The sequence below is a fragment of the Microcebus murinus genome, chromosome 14 (assembly GCF_040939455.1).
Source record: "Microcebus murinus isolate Inina chromosome 14, M.murinus_Inina_mat1.0, whole genome shotgun sequence".
NCBI classification, from domain to species: Eukaryota; Metazoa; Chordata; class Mammalia; order Primates; family Cheirogaleidae; genus Microcebus; species Microcebus murinus.
Genome location: NC_134117.1, coordinates 38,285,184 through 38,311,073, shown reverse-complemented (window position 1 = coordinate 38,311,073; position 25,890 = coordinate 38,285,184). Strand labels below are relative to the sequence as shown.

Below are 25,890 nucleotides of genomic sequence, written 5' to 3'. Positions count from 1 at the left end.
CATGCTTCTCCTAAAATTGTGTGATTAATACAAAAAATAACCTTCAGGATTAAGAAAGATCACTCTAAGATCAAGGGTATAAAAATCATAGACCTTAAGGGATGGATGTTAAAAGCTTATGTTACAATTCTCTTTGTAGATGAAATTAATGGATGTTCTATAGTGATATAATATTTTTTTTTCTATGTTCCAATAAAACATAGTTGTTTTATTGACTCAGGCTAAAAAAGTTAACTGGACTGAATTTCTAGTGTTCATTAAACAAGGGTTTTCAACTCACTGTCACTGGCAATGTGAAGTCAACAAGACAAAAGCAATCAAATTGAAGGAATATTTATGCTGCAGCCAGTTTTAATTTGTGCATCATATACCACAGTAAGGAAGAAAAGGATGGAGGAAGAATACGTTTACCAGGGTGTTGGAGAATTGAGTTTGTTGCAATCGCATTGTTCTCCAAATCTATATTCTTTATGCATATAATGAAGCCAAGGGATCAGGTGAACAAACCTCAGACGACTCATGAAGTTGCTCTTATTATATAGTTATCTCCTAGCATGCAGTAATATACAAGAATTATCCCTTGATTAGTTACCTAATTCAGAGTTTGACTAAATGTAGCCCACCCACAAAAAGGCTATGTGGTGGTATTGGTATTGGTGCACAGAAATATGTTAATTTCTGGGTTTGTGTGAGTATCTATATTTGCTTGTGCTATGCACTGGATGGGCCAACATTATTCCAACTGAATTCTTTAATTTGTTGGATTAGTTTTATAGTAGATCATAATTATTTCATGAAGGATGCTCAGATTATAAACACTTTCTACATTATTATCATGATATTCTACAATAGCACTACATGGTATTTCAATTCTAGTACGATATACCAATTATTCTTGGAAACTTGTCTGGAATTAAACATCAACTAAGTTCAAAAGTAATTATTTTTTTATTTCAACTCTATAAAGTATACAACAGGCACTCAGCAATTACAGCTGCAGGAAAAATACAGAGCAAATCAAAGCAGATTAAGTTTATGAAAAAGTTTTTAATCTACATCAAAAGAGTGCAAGTGGTCAATGACCATTTGATGACAGTTTGTTGCATTCTGACTAACAAAGGACTCTTTCATGTAGAACAAATTGTTAAGAGGACGATCAAATAACAATAGCTGTAAGAATACAAAAGAAATGACCAGTTGTAAAAACATCATACATTGAAATAAATTTGATAGATGATGCTTAAAGAAATGTCCCTTACCCAGAAAGCCCCAATCTCTGAGTCATTGTCAAGGTCCCAGAGCTCTGTCTGTTGATGCAGGGGCAGATAGAGAGGAGGGCTAACAACACACTTTCAATGTTTTGCTTTCTACGTCTATTGAAAACTTGCTTCATAAATGATTTGCATATACAAGAACTCAGAGAAAGCATCCTGTTTTGTTGAGTGGTGCACCAAGGTACTTTGTCATCATTGGTTTCAGAACAAGGCGTGGTAAGCAGTCATTTCCAATTTTTCTTTTGGGTTGGACCATTGTTAATGGAGTCTATAAAATGAGATACGTTAGAACTTGACTGCACTAATTTTTTTTTTTTTTTTACAGAATCTGCACAGCTTAGCAAAACAGGAATACCTGTATACAGACTGATAGTATGTCATATATTAATTTGACCTGCACATACATTTATACATTTCACAGAAATGACGCTGTATCTCATTAACAGATACACAGCTCTGGTACATTTAACAGAAATAAGAGAACAACTTCATCATTTCTGTAATTCATCAATATTATATAATAAAGGCTTATAAATTGTCAGCAGAAAGAACTGTAAAACGCAGCAAGCTAAGAAAGGACAACATTTTGAGGTGTGTTTGTCTTTGTCATGCAGCATAACACCAAATTTGTTTTTTTAATAGGATGCCATGAATTTAAGGCACTTGCAACAATGCCAGATAGCCAGGTCATGTTCTAAACTATGGGACAGATGAATAACAGTACAGTTGACATAATTTTCAATAATACTGACAATTATGACATTAATTCAAGTCTACTTGGACCTAAAAACATTATTCAATACAAATAAACTGAAATAATAATGCTGTGAAACACTAAAAAAAGTTATATGTACCACAAAATATCACACAAAAATATCTATTTACATAAATATTTGTCTGTGGTCCTATTGTGAAAGAAAATGTTGTTATGAGTAATGCACAGATTACCTCTATTGTATGAAATCAGTTCTAATATCCTTGTTTTCAATATGGTAGCTGACTTTGTTAAATTTAAGCTCACCATCATTTGAGTCATTTAGAAATGAAACAAGAAAAATTCAATAGTTGAGTTTATATATTACTATACATGTGTAATTCACATGCATATTCCACAATTTTAGGTAAAACTTATGACTTGAAAAGAATCAAATTTGTTTCAAATGCTATATGGATCTGATTCACTTCTTAATAATAAAGAAGATATAAACATAAAAATTATGTATAGCAATTTTCCAGAAATCATTTTCTCTAACGTATTCAATCTATCTCGGATATTATGATGTTCCTTCCTTTGGCAGTTTTCAGTTTTCCTGTGAGTCAAGACACACAGAAAGCCCTTATTTCCCATACTTGAAGTATTAACAAGAAAGTCAGTTAACAGATCAAACAAGTTGGCACTATTCTAACTTATCCAAATGTTTTTAAGTGTAAGAAAATAGAGGGGGTATGAAAAATTCATAAATAAAGTGAGATGCACTTTATGGAACTGACCATGAATTTTAGCCCTAGAATCTTCATTAAGACAAGATTTAAATCCTTAAAATGCAATGTTGAAAATCAGATGATTGTTTTCTGTTAGTTAATTCTTGGAGGATGTAGTTCACCTTTATTTTTTCAGTGATTGCTTTAGACAGCCTAATACAATGCCACTGGTGAAATGAACGAAGATGCAGTAACAAATGGGAGAAACAACCTACAGTTACATTGTGCTGAATGCTACTTCTTCCTTCTCCATAGAATTTATTCATAGCAGTTGTCTTAGACTTGAACCATAGTTCCAAAATCCACAGTAAGTGCTTATCTCTGGCACTATGAGATTTTTGAAAAGTTATAGGAGCAAATTATCCTTCCTAATGACAAGGTAAATTTAATATTCTAGCAAGCATGCCTAAACCACACTATCTTTCAACAAAAATTGCTGAGCAGTGACTATAATGTTGGAATCATATATTTTAAAAGCCCAATTAAAAGAAATGTAAAACTTCTGAAATAGCATTCATAGCTGGATTTCAGGTTGATACGTTTAATTTTATTTTCTAAAATCTATAGAAGAAAGTGGATGTCTTGGGGGAATAGATTGACTTTGAGAAATTGTTTATAAGGTAGGGAAAACTCCAATAACAAGAATAACAATAACATCTGAGGATCAAAGTTTTAATTGAATTTTTTTCTAATTATATATAATATACTCTTAGTACTTTTGTCTTACAAATTCTTTTAGAGTATTATATTTTGATAAGATATCATATTCTAAAGAGTTTTGAGTATGAAAAATCAAACTATTAATAAATTCTTAATATATGCCTTCTTGGCTAGGATATGATGATCTAATGGGACTTTTTTTTATAGAAATATCCACAGTTGATTGATTTTTTAAACAACTCTCTGCTAGAATAAAGCAAATCTCAATTTTATATACCAAATTCATACACAGTTCTAAATCAGGAAGACAGCTTCAAAGGTTATATACTTTTCTGGGTAGGTATAATGCTATTTTGTCTGGGAAAAGCTTCCAAATGACTGTGTTACTTATCACAGCTAATAAAAGTCTACTAGCCTGTCAACAAAGGACTCAGTTTAATTTGCTGATTCTTTCCCCCAATGTGAAAAAGCAAGTCAGTTTGATATGTTCAAATCTCATCTTTCCTAAGTAGTATGGAATTTCAGGATCTTAATTTTTCTGTTCTATTTAACAAAAATCTATTTTTTAAGAAATCAGCTTCCTGATTTCCTTTTTATCCCCTACTTCAGCAAGTACATGAACTCACATCGGTTCATTCATAAAAAAAGGTAATCAACATCTTTCCAGGTTCTTGTCTTGTTCCCTGACCTCAAATAAGTAAGGTTCCTGCTCATGATCTGGTAAATCTTAACAACTTTGACTTTGTGCTTTCTTTGTCTTTTCTTCTTCTTTTTTGTTTTTTTGGTTCAGGCCTAAGACAAGAAGCTAGTTCAAATAAGTTTTTAATCACTTTTGTCTCTCAATCCTAGACTGTGTTGTATAAGTGAAATCTGACAGGAGTTTGATTTAATAAATTTAGTGAAAATGCTTGAGTCTCTGGCTACACATGTAATGATTAGAATTTGTGTTGTCTGTTCAGACACTGACATTTACAGATGAAAGATATACATAGCACCTATATAGTTTTTAATTTATTTTTTGGATAGGTTTTAATCCCTCCCCACCCCACCCGACTCCAAGGGTTTATTTTTTTATAAAAGGGAATACGTTAAGCCTCAGTTTGAGGGTATGTTAGGTAATAAATAAAACCAATTGGCTGCTAGTCATTTACTTCCAGGACCATCTTTAAGCACATTTTTTTTTTTTTTAAATGAAATGGTTTTGTGAATTGCTTTTTTTTTCCCACTCGGTCATGCCAATTTATCAAAAAGAAACAAACAAATATCATGCATTATTTTTCAATCCTCTGTGAAAACGCATATATACCTGCTATGAGAGGTCTCAGCAAAATCCATAGCAGTTGTGCTTTTATCATATCAATTTTTAAAATCTGTCAGAAAGAAAAGGTAACATTCAGTCTTGTCATCAGCACTGCTGGGAAATAAAATCATGAAACTTCTAGCACTGGTTTGACATGAACTCTATGACCAACAGATGTGTGGTCCTCTTTTGTACGGTATATACACCGGCTCGCAGTAATAGATCCTGCAACCTTCAACTGAAGAAAGGGAATAGCCCAGTTTCTGTACCATAGTAATCTATCGTACCCAATATATTATTCTTTCATCTTCTTGAAAATTCTAGCAAAGTACAGACTCTTTTTACTAGAGTGAAGTGTTTCCTACAGTCTTTCATATTATAATCAGAGCGAAGCAAGATCATTGCAACAATAGAAAACATCTCTTTACTGGTGAAAGGCTTTGCTTCAGGACCACCATGTCAACTGCTGTTTTAGGTTCAAACAGAAAACATGTAAAGAGCACTATTGTCATCTAAGCAATAAGTCCTAATGCCACTGTAGTTACTGGAGCAGCATCGATCAAAGGCATCATGGTGACCCCGAGCACTAATCTTCTCTCTTTCCCTCAGGTTTGCTGGCAGCTGTGTTTCAGAAAAAGCTGTCTTCAGCAAGGCAGAAGCAGGTAAGAGAAATACATTAGAAGTCTATGTCCCATCCTGAGTTGTCATCAGGTGGTGGCTCATCGCTGTCCTCAGGGAAACTGTCAAAATTGCTTGTGTCTGTGGGTGATGCAACCTGTGAGCAGGAGAAAATGAACAACAGTACAAGGCTTCAGATTTTTTTAGTGGAATTTCAAGCTAGAATTTTTTTTAAAAGCATTCTTTATTCATTCCCTATTCAATGACTCCATTTTTTTTGAGTATCTACTATGCAGTGAGTATTGTATTTTTTCTTGAAGGTGAATGTGGTGAGTAAAAACAGACATGATTCTTACCATCATGGAGTTTATACCTAGTAAGTAACAAATTGTGTGGTTAAAACAAATAATCACAAACATCTATATATAATTCATGAAACTATGTAAAATAAGTAATCACATATATAAAAATTATAAACTTTGTCTAGATCTATTAAAAATATATAAGATGCCATGAGAATATAAGAGTGATCATGTAAAAACTCTTTGTAAAAGTATTATTTTTAATTTTGATTAATTAATTAATTAATTTAGAGACAGGGTCTTGCTCTGTCATCCAGGCTGGAGTGGAGTGGCACCATCATAACTCACTGCAGCCTTGAATTCCTGGCCTAAAGTGATCTTCCAGGCTCAGCCTCCCAGGTAGCTGGGGCTATAGGTATGCACCACCACACCCTAATTTTTTTTTTCTTTCTTTTTATAGAGTCTTGCTATGTTGCCTAGGCTGGTCTCAAACTCCTGGCCTCAGCCATCCTCCTGTCTTGGCCTTCCAAAGTACAATATTACAGGTGTGAGCCACTGCACCCAAATGAAAAAGTATTATTTTAAACCTAAGCATTAATAAGTTCAATAAAGAGTGCATAGCATATGGATAAAGAGTCTAAGGTGAAAGAGAGCTCTACACTTTGAAGTAGCCAAAAGAAGCCAACCTGATTGCCGTGTAAGAGGAGAGTGGATTGACGTGAGGATGGAGAAGGCAGTAGCCAGGTTATGTAGGGCCTTTTAAGGATTTTGTGTGATTATTATAAGTATAATAAAAAGCCATTTCTAAACTCAAGCAAAATTCTTGCAAATTTACTGTGCAAAATTCAATCTGCAGAGCATCAGTAAAAGCCCATTTAATATTACTACTGCATAAAAGGAGACCTCTATAAATTTAGCTTTGACTAATTCAGATTTAATATTAATCTCTCCCAGTTTCTTACTCTATTACTCTGCTAAAAACAAAACTTCATGAATGCAATTACCATCTGTGATGCAAGACATGGTAATGGTATTTTTGTTTTGTTCATGAATATTAGCAAAGAAGCAAATTATTAGCAAATATTAGCAAATAAATCTTAGAAGTAGGGGAAATGGATCCTGGTGTGTGATACAGTGTCTGTACTCCCAGCTACCCAGGAGGCTGATGCAAGAGGATTGTTTGACCCAAGGAGATCCAGGCTAACCCGGGCAACATAGCAAGACCCTTGCTCCAAAAAAAAAAAAAAAAAAAAAGTAGGGAAAATGATTCTGTATAAAGAACAGTTTTGAGTTAGTCCTAGAGAGAGGAGGCATATAAATGACAGTTCCCACGACCACAAAGCAGTTCTCTTCCCTTCAATTAAGATGCAGCAGATTTTATTAAATAGATATGATACTGAGTAAAAATATAAATTCAATTAGTTGAAATCCATTTCAGGTTAATATAGTCTAAGCAGTGTACTTGGTGGATTGGGTGTTTAACAAGAAGTCTGATGTTTTAAGCAAAGATTGTTAAAAAAAGGAGAATCTTTTTTCTTTTATTAATAGAATCTGATGGAAGGATGAAAATACATAGTTTTGACTGGGGGTGCTTCAAAGTACTATGTGGGGACAGCAGGAGGAATTATGTGGAGGCCTAAATGAACCAACATTGGCAAAAAATTGGTGGCTGCCAAAACTGGTTGCTGCGGATTTATTCAACTCTTGTCTGCACCTATATGTTTATCATTTACCATTGTAAATGTTAACTTTTATTCATAAATAAAAGAAACTTGAATTAAAGTGAAAAATTAAAAAGATAAGGGTAAAATGCATATACAGTCACCATCCTCCAATTTATCTGTTTTTAAGCCTGGATTTTAGAATATGTCACTGTTTTAATGTGATACTATAGTTTATTTAATCTGATGCTAGGATGAAACTTTAAAAATAACAGATCTTTGTTGACTGACGTAAACACCATCCAGCGTCTCACACAAAGATAAGCTGGAAAGCATACTTACACTTGGTATTATAGGAGGTGTCAAGGTGCCTTTTCTTAAGCCTTCCCAGTTAAAACCCTCAAACCATCTAGGAAAATGAAAAAAGTAGACGGTTAAAGGCATTTTACCTCAGCCTAAACCTTCTCATTTCAACATATGTGATGTACATGACTGACGGAAAGCATTTAGGCAAACATTTTCATGTGACAACAATGTTTTCCATTTAACTGCAGATTTTTTTCAATTAGCTTATTTTATAAAATCCACATTTTATAAAATATCATTATCAAATTTTTAAATACCAGTTAACACATAACTCTTTTTCTCTTGTAATTTCAGTCATAATGTCTGCATGACTTTGTTCCTACACTATGATTATAATTTAATAAATGTCTTAACATGCTTGGCCCTGCGCTTTAGGGGATATTTTATTTTAAAAAGATAGAATCAGGGCATCAAAGTCAGGGTAGAAAATGAACTTTCCATCTTTGCCACTGATTCATGGCACAGTCTCAACGAATTAACCTTTTCACATCATTAACCTTTTCACTGCATTGGTCTCTACATATTCCATTTTCCTCCTTTCTTTTTTAACAGAATGAAGGTATTTGCATACAGCTTTTTGTGTGTGTGTGTGTAAATGAGGACCAAATGACACTAAGGCTTATTTTTTGTTTTCTTTTGTTTTGTTTAGTTTTGTTTAGTCTTTGAAGGGTTTCACCATTAGCAAATGCTTACAACAAATTCTTAGGAGGCCTTTCAGATATTCATAGATATTTTAGTAAATACATTCCTTTGATAAGGATGTGAATTTCCTGTGAGTGTTACACAAACAGACTAATAGAGATAAATCAATTTGGGCTTAGTTTAGCTTTGGAACATCCCAGCCAACATAGGAAATGTCTAATATTTAAGATGTTGCTATGATTTTAAAAATACTATAATCTATACTTATTTTTTCTTCCTGTTATACCATCTAATTAAGAAATAATTTAAAAATATATTTTGCCTTTAGTCCAGGAAATGAGGTATGACGTAGTGGAGGACTTTTGTTTTTAATATTCTGGTAGATAATAGAAGCCCCAAATTAAAAATACATATTTCCTCTTTGTGCCAGAGAGGGGGAAAAAAAATGCTAGTTAAGTGTGAGTTGGGTGAAACTGAATTCAGTGAACTTGTTGTTTGGAATGTCACAGGGTTGCTTGATAAAGTTCCAGAAATACAACTAGAAAGGCTTTTAAACAACTATTTTACACTTTCTTTTTGGAAATTCCCATAGGCTAATTGTTAATTCCCATAGCCATACACCAATTACTTAAAAAAACACCACCCTGGGGAAAAGCTTCTCAGGTTTTCTTAACTCTGAAACCTAAAGTTCGGAGGAAAGAACACTTACTTGTGCTTTTGAATGTCTTTTACTCCATTTTTCAAATTCCCTAATCTTTCTGATGGATTGTCCCTAAAAGTAAAATAATAATTTTATTAAGTAATCTAATTTTTTCACATTATGATCCTTTCAAAAATAATGTGGTTGAAACACTTACCTGCATAGTTTTTTAATTAAATTAGCAGCATTTTTGGCAATCTTCTTTGGAAATTCTATCATGTCAATCCCCCTTAATATGATGTTATAGGTTTTCATAGGATCTGGGCCTGAGAAAGGTGGGCTGCAAGAATGAGAGACATGATAAGAGATATTACTTTTATTTCTACATGAGAACACAAATTGCTATAAACTCCACAAATGACATCTTTCCTATTTGGGGGATAATATTAGTAGTGATTATGGAATGAAAGTTGATTAACAGTAAAACAGTGTGGACATCCTTCCAGATAAATCACTTAGCAAAACCACAAATGGGTCCAGTTTATCTGCTGTTCTCCCTATTTCCTTTTAGTGTGAGTGCCTAGCCCCTCTTGCTGCCTTTGGTCATGCAGGGTGCCTCTTCCACTCTCTTTCTCACAATTACTGATGCACTGATTACACTTGGGACGAAGTCCAAATACTGGGATGGGCCACAAGAACATCCATGATATGAACCCATCTCAGCCCACCTCATGCCATCACCCCCTTACTCACTGCAATCCAGAAACAACTTCTCTGTGCTGCTGAAATACCAAGCACTTTCCCACCTCAGTTTTTTCTTTTTTTTTTGTCCTGGAAAATTCTTCCAACATTTGACTAGCTAATGCCTCACTTTATTAAGTTTCAGCATATGTGTTATGCTGCTTCTTATTCCGATCAACCTAATATAACTGATCACATAGCTTATATCAACCAGTGTACTCTACTCATCCAATCTAATGCTCAAATTAAAACTTTAATCTTAGAGTCCCTTGTGAGACTCTCTTATAGAACCCTTAGGACTTACTGTATTTTGTCATTACCTTTTTATTTGTGTGATTGTTTGTTTTAGGTCTTTCTTCCCTTTCAGACTATATTTTGTTTTCTGCTGGTATGTATTCCCAGAGTTGAGTAGAGCACCTAGCATGTAGGAAGGGATCAATATATATTGTTGAGCTAATGCTTCTAAGGAATTATGTTCCTCCTGTCCTTTTCTCCCTGTTCATAGGCCCTCAGCAGATGACTTATCACTAGGCCTCCTCTTTGCTAGCAAGGATGTAATAATCAAGCCCTCATGGGCCAGATGTGTTTATGTTTTTCTTAACTTTCCATCCTTGATGTGTGACTTTGTGCCAGTCTGGGGAATACAAAGGGAACTCGAGTCACAGCCGTCCTTCAAATTTCTCACAGTTCAGAGGGGAAGATTATGGTATACCTTGACAAATGATTTATTTGGAAATTAATTATTATCTTAATACAGGGTTCCTGTGTCTTTGAGGAAGAAATCTTACACATTATTTTTGTCATGCTCGTCATTTTATTAATAACAGTTCAAACTACTTCCTTTTATCAAGCAGGCTAAAAAATAATGAGTTACTTAAAGTAGAGAGTAGTAGATTTGCTTGTGCTGTGATGATATCTGTCTTGATTCTCTATGACAAGTGCTTTCTACTTACTTTAATATGTCATTAACTAGCAGTTGCCTGCCAATTTTAAATCACTTTTAAAATTGTATTAACATGCAAGTCAATTTAGCATTCTCTTAGAATTTGAAAATTTTCTCTTTATGTAATTGAATATTCTCTTTACTCTCTTAAGTTAACTTGCCAATTTTGATTTTTACTTTAAAAAATGAGGAAGAGACACATTTTGGGCTTTTCTTGTTATAAGTCTAATAACAAAAAGCCCTAATCAGTTTTCTAATTTATGATTTTGCTTTTACATTTATTTGTTTATCTTAGACAACTAAAATTATTTATTAAAAATGACCTTTGTGGTTTTTCTAAGTGATGCATGTTCAGTCTAAGATATTCATGCAATATATAAAACTTAAAATTTTAATTACAAGAAAGTATAAATCATCTAACACCCTGAAATATTAATAATAACCAACATTTGATGACCAGAGTTTCATACATTTCTCTATATAGATGAAAATACACAATACTAAATTTCACATGCTTTTTAAATTAAAAAAAATTATTTAATTTAATTTTACTTTAGTTAAGCTGAGGAGTAAAATTGAAAGAAATGATAAATGACAAATATGTGCTTCTTCACCATTATTCATTCCTAAAAAATTTCTCTAAAATTAAGAAGTTTTTAAAAAAACTTTGAATTTACAGCTTTCTTTTTTGTAATGACATACTTCAACTGTAAAAAATATTTAAGATTATTGATTGTGACTAATGAGAAATAAGTATGGTTATTCTCACCTTCCTACACCTTAGTTTTGGTTGATCTTTGTATTATTTTATGATTGCCAAAAATTATAATATTTACATTCTGTTCCATTACCCAAATTTAAATTATGTGATCTAAGTTCTAATTATTTAGATTCAAAGCTCATCATCAATACTTTTACCAGTTTCTCTATTCCTGATCACTTTATTTTGATTCATCATTTTGTTGACTTTGTCAAATAGTGGTGTTTCTAAAAAGGCCTGGGGCATACACTTTATATGTTGTATTTGTATTTTAAGAATAACTTAGCATAAATTGCTTGGGTTATACTTAGCATAACTTAGCAAGAAGTTATTCTTTAAAAATAACTTAGCATAAATTAGTTATTCTTTAAGAATAACTTAGTATAAATTGCTTGGGTTATACTCTCCCTCAGAACTACATAGTTCTTGATATACTCTGTTGTCATTAAAGGTGCCACAGAGAAGGTTGAGCCCAGCTGGAACTCCAACCTTCCTCACTCCCAACACCACACATGACATGCTTTTGTGGTTTTGATGCCAATATGATTATTTCCTATTATTGATTTTAGGAAATTACACTTGGACACCTTATGGTGTTACTATTCTCAATCAGTTTCCCCATGGTCACTGCAGATCAAAAGGATACATCGAGTCAAGACTTTATGCCACAAATTTTCTATTACGTAATTAGATATGTGTTTCTATCCCATTTGTAATATTCTATTCACACACATGATTTATATTTTTCTCTATTTCTTTTGACTTCTATATCCTCTTTCTGTTTTACTTTCTCTATCTTTCTTTTCTTTCTCAATATTTTTCTCAAGCCCATTTACTATCCCATGGCTGCATTTTTAATTATTATTACTCTAGTTTCTATACCTTACAATATCACTTTCAGTTTGGTAGTGTTCCTGAGCTCTGCTACTTTGCTTGTCTTATCATTTACTAGCACTTGCAAATATCTTTGAGGTTACTTTTTAGGAAGATCATGCTTTCAATACCCTCAAAGAAATTATAGATAACAATTTGTCTAAACTTTTCCTTCTATGTTTCTTTGATTCATTTTTCTTGTGTGTTCTTTAGCTTCCTTTTGCTTATCCACCTTTCAGCATAAATAAACAGAAAACACCAACTCAAACGGATTGAAATAACGAGGATGTTGATTTCACAAGAGCAGCAGTCCAGAGGTAGGGTAAACTCCCAGGGGTCCTTAAACTGCCACCCGTGGGCCACATGTGGCCTGCCAAGGACATTTATCTGGCCCACCAGGTGTTTTAGCTGGTCCACCAGGTGTTTTAGCCACTGCTGCCTGTCTTGCTTAGCAGCCAACTGGTACCGGGCCCACAGTGCACATGCGTGGAATGTGCACCACAGTCTCCAGCGGCCCTCAAACAGTCTGAGGGACGGTGAACTGGCCCCCTGTTTAAAAAGTTTGAGGACCCCTGCCAGGACAAGTGGCTCAATGACCCAGGGTCTTTCCAGCTTTTGTTCTGCCAGACTCATTGTTACCTTTATCCTAAGGATGTTTCCCCTCATAGTTGAAGTTTACCAGTGGATATAGGGACTTATATTGATTCTACTATTTATTGAATGATTATTTATTGAATACCTACCATAGGCACAGAGAATTCTCCTCTAAGAATGTATATTGAAATTATTCCTTTAGGTTATGTGCCTGATCCAATCAATGTCAATCACCAGAGGAATGTCATATGACTGGAATAGATAGATGATCTCAATCTAGACCTAAGACTGCAGATGAATTCATCTTTTCTTGAGTGTCAGGGGGTATGGTGGATCTTTGAACAAAATCAATAAATAAGAAACAAGTTGGTGTGTGTGTGGGGAAGGGGGCTGGCGTTGTTAGAGGGGTAGGGAGTAGGTTCTTTGGGACCCTTTCTGATTATTACTCATCCTCAAATTGGGCCAGCTAGCCTGAAGAACAGAATAGAGAAGGTTGGAGGGCAGGGAGCAATGAAAAATTCACCATCCTTCACTGGAATTAGTTGCTTTATAAAACCTCTCACCAGATCATTTGTTTCCTTAGTTCTCAATTTTTGGTAATCACGAGGTCATATGGCTCATAGCAAAACCTAAATTCTTGCATTCACTGCCTCTCTCCCTTTTTTTCCTCCATTTTTTTTCTTTTTTGACCAATATTATGGGCCTTAAAAGGCAGAATTGGTATATCTGCATGAGTCCCCTTCATTTCAGTTCCTCTGTCATTTCGTGGTGCTTAACTGGGTGTCTACATGAACATTCCTTGATCTTTCAAGGTCTGTCCAGTTTTCTAAATGTTATTATTCCAATCAAAATCATTAGATATGATATTCAGGAGTATAACACTTTGGGGTCATGCTTATGGCCCAACGAGGTCTATCAGCATCATTCCTAGTCATGTTCCACACTTGATAATGTTTGGCAGGTGTGGCTGGTGAAACTCTCATTGTAACTGAAGATCATGCTATATGTTTTATGGCTGTCTTCTCCTGTGTGTTATTCTTGTCTTCTCCTACCCTCACCCCTCTCATCACCATCATCTCTTTGGGTAGAAAGAGGAAGATAGAGTAATATAGAGTAATATAGAGCTTTATTTTTATTACTGTTCTGCTATCCATGACTTCTATGTCCCTGTAGTTATTTAGAAAAGTGTTTTTTAAGTTTTCAAGTATTTAGACTTTTCCTTTTAAATCTTTGTTATTAATTCCTAGTTTTGTTATATTGCAGTCAGATATTGTGGCCTGTGAAATTTCTACTTTAAAACATTAAGGATCCTTCTGTTATTAATGATTTACTACAGTTTGGTATATACCAATTTTTAGTAGTAAGGTTTTAATAATTTTTTATTTATTATTTAATGAATAAAAATTGATTATAGAAAAATTTCTAAACATGTAAAGAGAAATATAAATTTTCATGGTAAATATTTTAGTGTAGTTATTAATGATTAATATTTTATTTATTTAATTATAGTTCACATTTCATTTTCTTCTATTCATTATATTGGTTTTTTTCAGCAATTCTAAGCACACTGGAAAGATTATCTATTTATCTATCTGTATCCATATACATATATGTTAAATTTAACTTTCTCCTTTGTCCAAATATTTCTTATTTTTACATGTCTACTCAATTTGTCATACATTTAAAATAATTTACCTCTGTACACAAGGAGAATATTGAACAAAATTGGGTTAGGTCACAGATAATTTATTTGAAGTCAACATAGAAATTTCAACAGTAAGAATGTAAAATGCCCACAAATACAAATCAAAGCACAGCTATTTGTGGCAATGGTAGTAGCTTCTAACACTCATGGAGTGCTTACCATGTGCTAGACACTCTTCTAAGTGTCTCATATAGTCACTGAAACACAGAGAACCTGAGAGTCCCAAGTCTTCCTCTCATTTTCACTGTAGTGACTAAGTCCTTTTAAGTAGTTCTTTCACATTTGGCCTCACACTTATGTTTTCTTTCCACTGCCTTAACCTTCTTCTAGCCTCTCAGCATTCCAGACCTCAGGATGATCTTCAAACTAGCCCTCCCATCCCCCTTCCAATTTGCCCTACATACTATTGCCAACTTGTTTTTCCTTAAATACCACAACACATGTCACTCATTCTTTTATCAGAAAAAACTCAATGATTCCCTCTCTGGATGGAGTCCAAATACTCAAGTACAACAATCACAATCCTGGAAAGATGACTCTCCCTGATCTCCCATTACTTTTTTACATAGACCTTTTCCATATCTATGCCCACTACTACCCTTCTCTTGAGGCCATGCCTCTCTGCCTGGAATGCCCTTTCCTTTGCTTTCTACATCTAAGTCGTATTCTTCCTTCAAGACCCAGCTGTGGTCTTATACTCATTCTTCAAAAACCTCTTTTATCAAATCCAGCCCTCTTCTGAACTCTGTAGGTCATAACAACCCTATTACTCACTGTCTTTAGCATATGCCATGGTGAAGTAATTGTTTTTCTTTTAGTATTGGTTTTTGCCTTATAGTATTCCTAGTGCCTTTTTTAGTTGCTGTTGATTATAATATTACACAAAAGATCTGCAGAGAATTCACATTCCATTTAGATATAGCAATTGCTAACAGGTCTTCTTACTTTTTATAGAAAGTTGATCCTAGGTATCTTAATATGACTATCATCTCCCTTGCTGGCTAAATGACTAGGCTCAAAATTTTTATAAGAAGACATTGGATCCTTCCACATTCACATATGTATAAAGAATTAGCAATAATGAGACCAAAAGTTGATGTTGAGGTGGTTGCCCTCATCTGATCTATTTCTGACCTTGTTTTATGAATTCCAGGTCATTTGTATAACTAATTCAAGTGTGGTACCAAGATATGGGGAAATGTACTTTCAGATAGTCTAATCAAGGTGACAAAGGCAAGAGTGTGTAGCTGTTTGCTGGTCTATTTTTATCAGCAGTTCCTTATCAATATCCATACCTGCCAGTCAGGAGTTCATACATTAGGATTCCCAGTGACCAGTAGTCAGCTGAAATGTCATGGCCTTTGTTCAGGATGATCTCTGGGGCTACATACTCTGGAGTCCCACAAAAAGTCCATGTTTTCTTTCCAAATCCTATTTTCTTTGCAAAGCCAAAATCAACCTTACAAACGGAGAAAAATAAGACACTTAAGTTATTATGATTAAGTTTAAAAGCAATAAGTTATTTTGCTGAAATACATTGATAACGGTAATTTAAAAAGATGCAAGTTATTATAGTCCTGTCTTCTAAAAGGAATCATCTATATTGCATAGTCTCCCAATCAAATGTAGTTTTAATGGGAAAAGTTGAAATCTGAGTATCAGATACAATTCACATCATGAAAAATAAAGGCAAATCTTTCTTTCTGGAAACAGTTTTCATTTTTCCTTCTTTTATGCCAATGTAGTTTGGGGCATAAACAAAGAATTTCTCCTTTACACAAAATTTTTAAAAGATAAGTTGGGCCTACTTAAATATCTTTCCCAGGATATACGTAATTTCTGTGGATTTAATGGAATTGACAATTCATTTAGTTTTAATTATCTGAGAAGCCACTTTATTGTTGAAAGAGGTGACTAACACAGTTATGGGACCAATAACTCTGCCCTTGATAAACAAACAGAAATAAAATAAAAATGTATTCTTCATTTTTCTAGAAACTTTTTGAAGGAAGAGCCTCAATGGCAGAAAATCTATTTTTTTCTCTAAAACAATTTGATTGAAGCTGCAAATAATTAACTGCTATTATTTGATTTCTCTAAAAACTATATGACTAAAAACTCCAAAAAGTTTAAAAATGGGGTCAGGCATTGACAAATCCAAAAAAAATCGTATTTTTAAATAAGTGAACTTTCCTTCTATAGTAAATCTTTAGAGCTTTTGGTCAATTATTATTATTATTATTAACATAGCCTGGATAGCATTGCCTGTAAAGACCATTTTCCCATTGGCATTATTCTTAAATCTAAAATACTAAAATGATTCATAGCTTTACATAATATAAATACCTATTGCCTTTGGATTACTAGAGAAAAGGACTTCTATGATCTCTTTTTGGTCTATGAACACATGCCAGCAAATGTGTTTTCTAATGCTTATTAGAAAGCATATTTTACTAGGATATTATTAATTTAAATATAGCCAATTTAATTTCTCATAGCTGTTACATAATTTGAAGGGATATTTAATTGCAAATTATAAGCTAAAATCTACTTTTAAGAAAAGTAACCACATGGAAAAGGAAAACTAAGATTTGATGTCAGCAAATGAACATAGCTTTATAAACAAATATTTTAAAACTGCAGGATAGAAACCACGTGTGAAACACACTGACCAGTTTGGCATAACCTCGGTGATCTAGGATGAGATTTTCTGGTTTGAGGTCCCTGTAAATGATTCCTTTGGAATGCAGATAGGCAAAAGCTTCTACCACACATGCTGTGTAAAATCTGGTTGTAGAATCTTCAAACGAACCTCTGTGATACAGAAAATGGGATAAAAAGTGTGTGAGAAATTAATTAGTTTGTCTAATAATACTTCCTTCCCTCCCTCTCCTTTCACTGTATTCCTTTGCCAATTTTTAACCCAGAGACCAATGTCTTATTGGCTAAATGTCCCATGATTGCTGTTGCATTGGGTTTTCTAAAGCATTTGAGGATCAAGTCAAGCAATTCTCTGTCTTTATGAATGGAATAGTCAAATCTAACTTCCTGAAAGGGCTGAAGAGGAGTTCAAACAGCACACTGCATTTCATGAACTTAGTGGCTTCCTCTCAACAGCCCACTACAATCTAAAAAGGCATACAGTTACAACACTATTTTAGAGCTTGTCTGCCAAGCATTTGTTTTATAAAGGAGAAGTTTATGAGTTTATTCATATTTGTTCTTAGAGGGCTTGTTTTGGAATCTATCTAAATAATGTAGATATTTTGTGAGAATGTAACGAAAAGCTACTGTTTTCAAAGAACCACTCTGGAAATGAATTGTAATGCTACTGATACAATCATATTGCAAGCTAAGTGTTCTCCTGTTTTTCAATCTTCTGTCATCAAGATATCTATTTCCTACACTATTGCCTTCTTATTAATAGAAAAAGATGAAACTAAAAAACAATTGGAAAGAAAAAGTTAACTGGAAGGGAATGTTTATTAGTAAACTTGATTATGATGTTTAGCAAGAAAGCTCTTTGTATCTCTCTGTCTCTGTCTCATCTTTGCCTCTCTCTCTCTCTCTCTATATATATATATATATTGTGTGTATAACAATAAAGAAAAAAACCCTTGGTATCTAAGGTGAACTCCTTGATTCTAGGACAGAACCTTTAGATTTAACTGTTGTTTTTTTTTTCATGGAACTCTTTAAAAAAGATAAACTGTGTTCTATTCTTCTTTCCCAAGTAGTAAACACAATTTACTAATTTCATAACTTAAGAATATTAGTGTGAACATCAGCTCTTAAGGTGGTTGAGATGTAACATGAGAGATAAACACACAGGTGGTTTTATAATAGGTAGTAAGCCAAAAATGGTAGCCCCAGAGCTTGCTTTCATGAGAATCCACAATGCCTGTTTGCATTTTGTTGACATTTACTTCTTTTTCAAAATTAAGGAGTAATATCTAACAAACTGGGCAGTGGAATATGGCTGAATTTTTACAAAATTCATCAGTGAATCCAAAGCTAAAGTAGTCAACTTTCAGGTCATTTTTCAAAAATAGATTGTGTCTTCCAGAAAGGGATAGTCTTCATTTCAACTACTAATATTCTCTGATTGGCACTGAAATAATCAGCTCTTCTTTTGAAATACAATTCTAGGAATGATATCTACTTCTCTAGACACTAGAATCTTAACTATAATTACTAAGTATCTGAATGGAACAATTGTTAATTTATGAGGACAAGAGAAAGGTTGAGAACTGCAGCCATACCACGAAATGAATGATATACCTTAGGCAGCAATTATCCTCTGACTTGGAGCTATCCTTGGCAGAGCTAAAATTTTATAATCCTATGTATTGGAAAAGGGGTTAAAGTATTGCCTTGAAGGTCCTTTCTTCTTTGCCCTTAATTAAGTTATGCATGTTTGCATATCAAGAGTAGCTATATCTTTCAATTGGAGAGATTATTTACTTTAAATAGTTAGCATCTGTGTATATATAATTAACATACAGCTTTAGCTACAATGAGTGCTGCATCTGACTTGAATTCCTCCTCAATGGAGAGCATTGAAAAGCAAAGCAAAGCAACACAAAACAAAACAGTGCATGGAATAGAGTCTTATTTTATTTCATATTATGTTTTATTTCAATCAGCAGATTACTTTGTCACATCATTATCTAACTATGATTTGGGTGGACTTTATTGAAAGCTTACAAATTCTTGATTGGTGTTAGAAGAAAAGATCATTTCTGCAGTTGTGAGTCTGGGAACATATCTCTGCTTTCCTTAATATTCAGTTGTTAATGGAGCCACACAGATAAATGCATTATTAATGTAATAATGGGAGTAAACACTTATGTGAGAGATCAATTTCTCATGAAATCCCTGCTGAAATGGTATATCTATATTCTGAATCAGCTGGTTATTAGCAAGAAAATCCTAATATGAGCTCAACTTCATGAGAGGAGTCTATAAATTAGGAATATGGACCTTGAGGCAAGAATCCTGAGCTCCTATCTGGGCTCCATTTACTGCTTGATCTTGAGCAACTAACTGACTGTACTTCTCTGGGTCTTAGTGTGCGCATTTACAAAACGGGGCCAATAATAGTAACAATCTCATTAGGTTGTTGTTACGATTCAAACAATTCATGCATGTACTTAAAATGTTGTCTGGCACACAACTCATGATAAATAGTAGCTATTATAATTGAGTATCAAAACACTCTTCTCTAGCCACAGTATCTTAATCTAAGAAAATGAACTAATATAATACAGGACAGGTCTGAAGTATTTTAGGGGTGAAGGTGGGAAGTTTACAACACTAATTATTACTGTTACTGAAGTGCTTCTCATTGCCAAGGCTAACTGCTATGAATTAGCTCTGAAGAATCCTCTGCTAATCTCTGTTCTTTTCACTTTTCCCATGCTTCTCACAAATGTACAGGCAAAAATTACCCTTTCATTGCCTCCCAATCAAAACCCTCCTTTTTTCACCATGAAGTAAACTGACCACAAATCATATATCTTTGAGTCTTCAGTTATTGATAGCTCTATTTATTTGTTTTAAGTTTTGTTTGGTCCTGAGCCATTTTGGAATTTGAAGAATTCTAGAAAGATGGCTTCAATTCCTTCAACAGATCTATATCGAGTGTCTTTTATGTATAAATATATTTGTAACTGATTTTGAAAATTAAATGAAAACCTTGCCTCAAACCTTGATAAATCAACATAATATATGCACACAAAATGTTTACCAGCAACACACTGCTTCATTCACTAACCATTTGATGTAGATAATTTGTGGATTTTAAAATACACATCTTGAAAGCAGTCACAAAGCATAACATTAGGGTGACTGGCAATGAAAAATAACTATTAGAATTGGAAATGACAATGTAAATTTGATCTAAAACAGACATGAAAGCTTGTTTTATCAATAGTTTAAAGAAATAAATCACTTGTCCTACATAGCTCTTTGAAATAATAAATTATGCCTTGACAGCTGTGTCATTTCAATTAAAACAAGCAAGAGATAGGCACTTACACCCTCTTTGGGAATGGGCAATTGTTTCAAGCTAGAAGGCAGTAAATAGTAATTTGATTAAGAGAATTAGAGGATTATATATATTTATTGATAGAATCAAACTAAAATTTAATCATAATGTTTAATCAACTTGCCATAAACTGAGTCCTGACATGTCAGAATGTAATAAAGACAAAATATCTCTCATCAAAACATTTCACTTTTTTCATTGACTAGTAACAACAATCATTAGTGAGTATATAAGCCTGAAGTATGTGACAATCTGTACAAGCTTATTGCCAATTGTAAATTTAGGGAGGCTAAATTATTATGAAGATAGACTCATTGCCTTTGAAATGCCTTCAATTTGTGCCATCTATGAGATCATCTTAGATGGAATTTGATTAATTACCTTTCACAAAATAGCTGGAATCAAGGAAACTGAACATATAAAGTCATTCGCCACTTGTAGGCTTAGGATGACATAACTAGAAAGTGAGACGTGTGAGATTTGAAAATTATGGTTTCTGAAGTAATTATTTCAGATAGGAAGAAAAATTAACATGCATATTAAAAATTCTAATTAAATAAATAATTGAGATGTTGAATTTCATTAGATTAGAATATGCCAGAAATATTAATATTAAAATATATAACTGTGTAAATGCTAATGCTGTAAATTATATAATATGTTAATATAAGTACTAATATATATTTAATATATTAACCACTTACATTTTTAAGAAAGTTGCAGGGGTTGCCAATTCTGTAAGTGTTAGGGAAGTAAAGTGAATGAAATATAATTTGTACCAACCTATGGCAAATAATGGAATGGAACTTGTGGGGGACAAAAAGTCACAAAGTAGAAGATTAAGCATAACTACTATTATAAATAATAGTCCTAAAATCCTGTGTGTGTATATAGCTGGTATCATTTTAATTCTTACTTCTTGACAACAAATAAAGAACTGCTCTGTGTTTCTTTCCTGTGTTGATGAGAAGAGCGAGGGCAAGAGGCAGGAAATGGTCATCTCAGCTATGAGGTGAGAGGAGGAGGATGTCTGGGTTGCTATCAGAGACTTCCTGTGCTAAATCTCTGAGGCTCAGAGGTATTTCCATGTCAGTAATGAATAAGGTCACCCAAGCCTTTCTTCAGATCAGCCTAAATATATTTCCTGTATGCTTTCAGAAAAGCTTCTCCTTTACTGCTTCTGTCCTGAGACACGAGAGGAAAACTGAATACTTTGACAGGGTTTTTGTTTTTTTTTTTTTTTGACTACAGATATTTTCATATATACACTGTGACTAATAGCATAATCTTTCTCTTGCCATTTTTTCATTTCTTTCTAACAATTAATTTTAAACACACAGAAAGCTAGTCAGGGGCAATATTCATAGGAGTCTGGATGTCCAAAATTATGGTTTTCCTTCAGCAATATCTTGAGTAGGAAAAAGAAAAGTCACTTAGAATAAAAGCAGTAAGGCTACACACATAAACAAGGAAGAAAGCTGGCAGGGGGCAATGGTTCTGAGATGATTTTATATATAATTGCTAATTCAGCACCTCTGAATTTTGGGTAAGAATCAAGTAGCCATTATTTCTGCAGATTATGCCTCTTCATGGAGTATTAAGTACACTGGGGAACTCAGCAACTGTGTACCCAAAACCCAAGTATGATAAAAGGGAGGAAAAAAATCAGGACCAAGAAGCAAAGAAATTAACTATTTCCCCTCCATCTACTCCTCCCAAGATAAGTTGCTTCTTAGTATCACACCTTTGCTACCCTGACAAATCAAAACACATCTCACTCAGAATCGTTGCCTGGCATTTATGAACAAAATGTGAAATCAAGTTAAATTATGAAATAATATTTACTGTAAAAAATAAGTCAAAAATTGATGCCTGTGCATGTTTAATGCCTCATGAGTGGACTTTAGGTTGAATTTTATCATCATTATTGTTGTAGTTGTTCTGGTTAAAGAAGTTAATAGAAGATTTAATAAGTTATGGGAGTATAGCTGGTCCTCTTCCTGTGTGGCCTGTTATTGCTTTCATGTTTAATTTCAACTGTAAATCTTCTCCTATTCTAATTAGAAAGCAGTAGGAAAGAGATTTCAAATAAATCAGTGGGTTGAAATGTCAGGTCAAAAATAATACAGTAGAAACACATTAGAATATACCAGATATTAACTCACAAATTAAAATATTAGCTTTGGGCAACAGCCTATAAATTTTGAGGAGTGGAATAACATCTATTTCGTTTATCACTAGATCCCTAGCCTCTATTACAATGCTTGGCATCTAATCTGTACACAAATATTAACTAACAATAATATAGTAACATGGATGTAATAGCTTAGTACAGATATTAACCCTATTCCCTAAAGCCAACATGATGCATTCCTTTGTGTTTTTTTTTTTTTTTTGTAAATTAAATGAAATAAAACACTAATGTAATAGGATACGATATGGTAAAAAAGAAAAAATTGTTTGACATATATACCCAAGGCCATATGAATAAAAGACCTGAAAGGGCATTTTGTACATAAATATGAAGGTACCAAAACAACACCAGTGAGAATGAGAATTTAAATGAATACTTTATAAAGAGCCATTTGTTTCATTTTGGTATATCTACAAAGTGACAAATGTCAAAAAATTACAAGGCTCTCTGGGAACAATAGGGCTATCTATAACTAAGTTTCAGAAAGATGAAGAAGAGTCTTAGGAGCAGGACTGAAACAAATAAGAAAAATATAGATGTCTAAAGGTGAATGCTCAAAGAAACAAAGATGACTTGAATGATCAGTAGATCATGGGAAATAATCAAGAGATTATTCATAAGAAAATATTACATAAAATTGTGGTCAGTTGTTTTAAAAAAAGTAAATACTTAGGGTAGGTAATGATCTAAGGCATTTCTTGGAATAAATTAAAGGATAATTTGCTAGTTATCTAAATTTATGAGATGAAAAACTAAGACACAATGAATTTGCATAATTAAAAGAGACAAGCACTAAACTTTACTTGCCCTGGAAGGGTAAAAATGTAAATCTAAATCAGATTGCTTACATGAAACACTATTTATAAGTGGATTCATTTTTTTTACCCTAAGACCATTCAAGGGCTAAAAGAGATGGCTGGAAACCTGTTGATTTTACCAAAGAGCAATGTAAAGGTAGAGGAAAAAATTACTTTGGAAAAAATTCTCAGTGTCATGAAAGGCAGACTGCTCATTTGGATAAAGAGTGGAATAATTAAGCTGATGGTTAATCCAGACTATAATTACAAAATAATTATAATTCTCTTCATGTTAAAGCAATGAATTGAATTCCAGGTAAAAAGTTGTTGAATCTCATATTTGTAACCCTAACAATATTTGTACCTCCATAATATGATGAAAAAAAAAAAGTTGTTGAATCTCAATATTCATGCTAATCTAAGGCCTGTGTATAATACTTTGCTAGGTACCATTTTTATGGTAGACTAAGCCTGTCTGGTTAGCTACACAGTGAATTTTATATGTGCAGTAAATCATAAATGTACAGAGAGTGATGCCTCATGTTTACCTATTCAAATATAAGCATATGTAAAGTATAAATATGATTTTTTTATTTCAGCATATTATGGGGATATAAATGTTAAGGTTACATATATTGCCCTTGCCTCCCCTCCCCCCCAGTCAGAGCTTCATGCATGTCCATCCCCCAGATGGTGCGCATCACACTCATTATGTATGTATGTATGTATTTCCTCCTCTTCCCTCCCATCTACCTGACTGATCTTTATGCTTTATGTTAACTCTTCCTACAGACCAACATAAGCAACTATGTTTTTATAGACACAATAGAAATTTCTTAAATCTCCTACCTATCCCTGAGAATGGTCCAGAGCTCTCCACCTAGGCAAGCTTCCATCAACATATACAAATATTTGCTGTCCTTAAATGTTCGGTATAGTCTGTAAATTGCAAATGAGAAAAAGGTTATAAACACTGTCTTTTAAAAGCATGTAAATTTTGAGGGCCCAGATTATATTTTTGATTTGCCAAGCTCAAAATTTTATCAGAAGTATAAGATCTAAGTTCACAAATAGGGAAAAGAAGCTAATGGCTCATGAGTAGGATTTTAATAGGAGAGACTAGGGTGCTAATCTCTCCCTTGAAATGGATTAATCCTAATGATTATAGACAAAGGGGGTTTCTTGGGATTCTTTCAATTCCAATTTGGCTGATGTTTCAAGCGAGGACACTTGAGTAACATTTAATGGTCATAAACATGCAGTGTATATGGATATAAAATAGATTAAATTTTACAAATATAGACATGTATGAAATTCATGTGCTAGTCATTTAAATTCATGCTATATCCTTTTTCAGCAAGTGCCACTGGAAAGTTAACCACAAAAATTTTTCTGCATATAAAATACTCCCCATTATCCTCTTGTTAGTACTGAGGTGGAGTGGTCACTGCCATCTCATTGTTTTAGATCTTCAAAAAATATTCAAATAATTAAAGGTTAAGTAGTTTGATTTTTGATATTTTGTCTTTTAAGCATCAGAGGTCTATGTAATGTTTGGGGTTAAAAAAAGGATAAAAACAGAATGTTGGAAACTTCCTCCTTTGGGAAAAACACATTCTTTTCAGAGAGTTGATTCTCTTTAAAAAAGGGATAGAATCAAAACTCTTTCTTTTTTTTTTTTAAATCAAACAATTTCCTTAAGATCAGATTAAAAAATAAGTTTTGTTGCATGAATGAAATGTGTCAATAGTGGGCACAGTGGCAGAGGGTTTTGTGGTTGATTTGCCACTTGCAAGTGGTTGCTGCTGGCCCTGGCACAGGGTCCTTACCTCACTATGAAATCGGAATGAGCCCCCTGCATGATCTGCTTCTCGGAGCGGATGTGCTCCTGCTGTCTTGTATCCACAATGTGGCGTTTTTTGAGGATCTTCATTGCAAACGTTTTGGACTCTTCACTTTTCAACTGGACCTTAAAGAAAAGGAGAAGAGAATACATGAGGAAAAGCCTGTAAACTTTATATAACAGAATGCATTGTTATTCCCAAATAACAGGTGCATGGAGTGCTTAAATGAATCCCAACCATCACCCAAGTCACACACACACACACACACACACACACACACACACACACACACACACACACACACACAGTTTAAGTCCTTGCCAGAGCTGAGTTTAAAGTCCAGTACTCAAAACTATCATCCAATCACATTTCACTGAATTGGAAGAATTTGAACTAACTCGATTCCAAATTAATTTTGTTCTCATGTGGATTAGAAGAGGAAAAA

The 25,890-nt window shown here is 33.6% G+C and overlaps 1 protein-coding gene across 3 annotated transcripts in view; it reads right to left on the bottom strand.

The window, feature by feature from the left end:
* Positions 1 to 929: 929 nt before the first annotated feature.
* PRKG1 (protein kinase cGMP-dependent 1) overlaps positions 930 to 25,890 on the bottom strand; it is a 1,210,052-nt gene continuing 1,185,091 nt past the window's right edge. For all 3 annotated transcript variants that reach the window (XM_012762921.3, XM_012762920.2, XM_012762923.3), the window contains 8 exons: positions 25,431 to 25,570; positions 24,451 to 24,540; positions 17,234 to 17,375; positions 15,857 to 16,020; positions 9,163 to 9,285; positions 9,015 to 9,077; positions 7,640 to 7,706; positions 930 to 5,491 (listed from right to left, as the gene is read on the bottom strand). In XM_012762921.3, the coding sequence (XP_012618375.1) occupies positions 5,393 to 5,491; positions 7,640 to 7,706; positions 9,015 to 9,077; positions 9,163 to 9,285; positions 15,857 to 16,020; positions 17,234 to 17,375; positions 24,451 to 24,540; positions 25,431 to 25,570 (888 nt within the window). In that variant the 3' untranslated portion in view covers positions 930 to 5,392. The remainder of the gene's footprint in view (positions 5,492 to 7,639; positions 7,707 to 9,014; positions 9,078 to 9,162; positions 9,286 to 15,856; positions 16,021 to 17,233; positions 17,376 to 24,450; positions 24,541 to 25,430; positions 25,571 to 25,890) is intronic.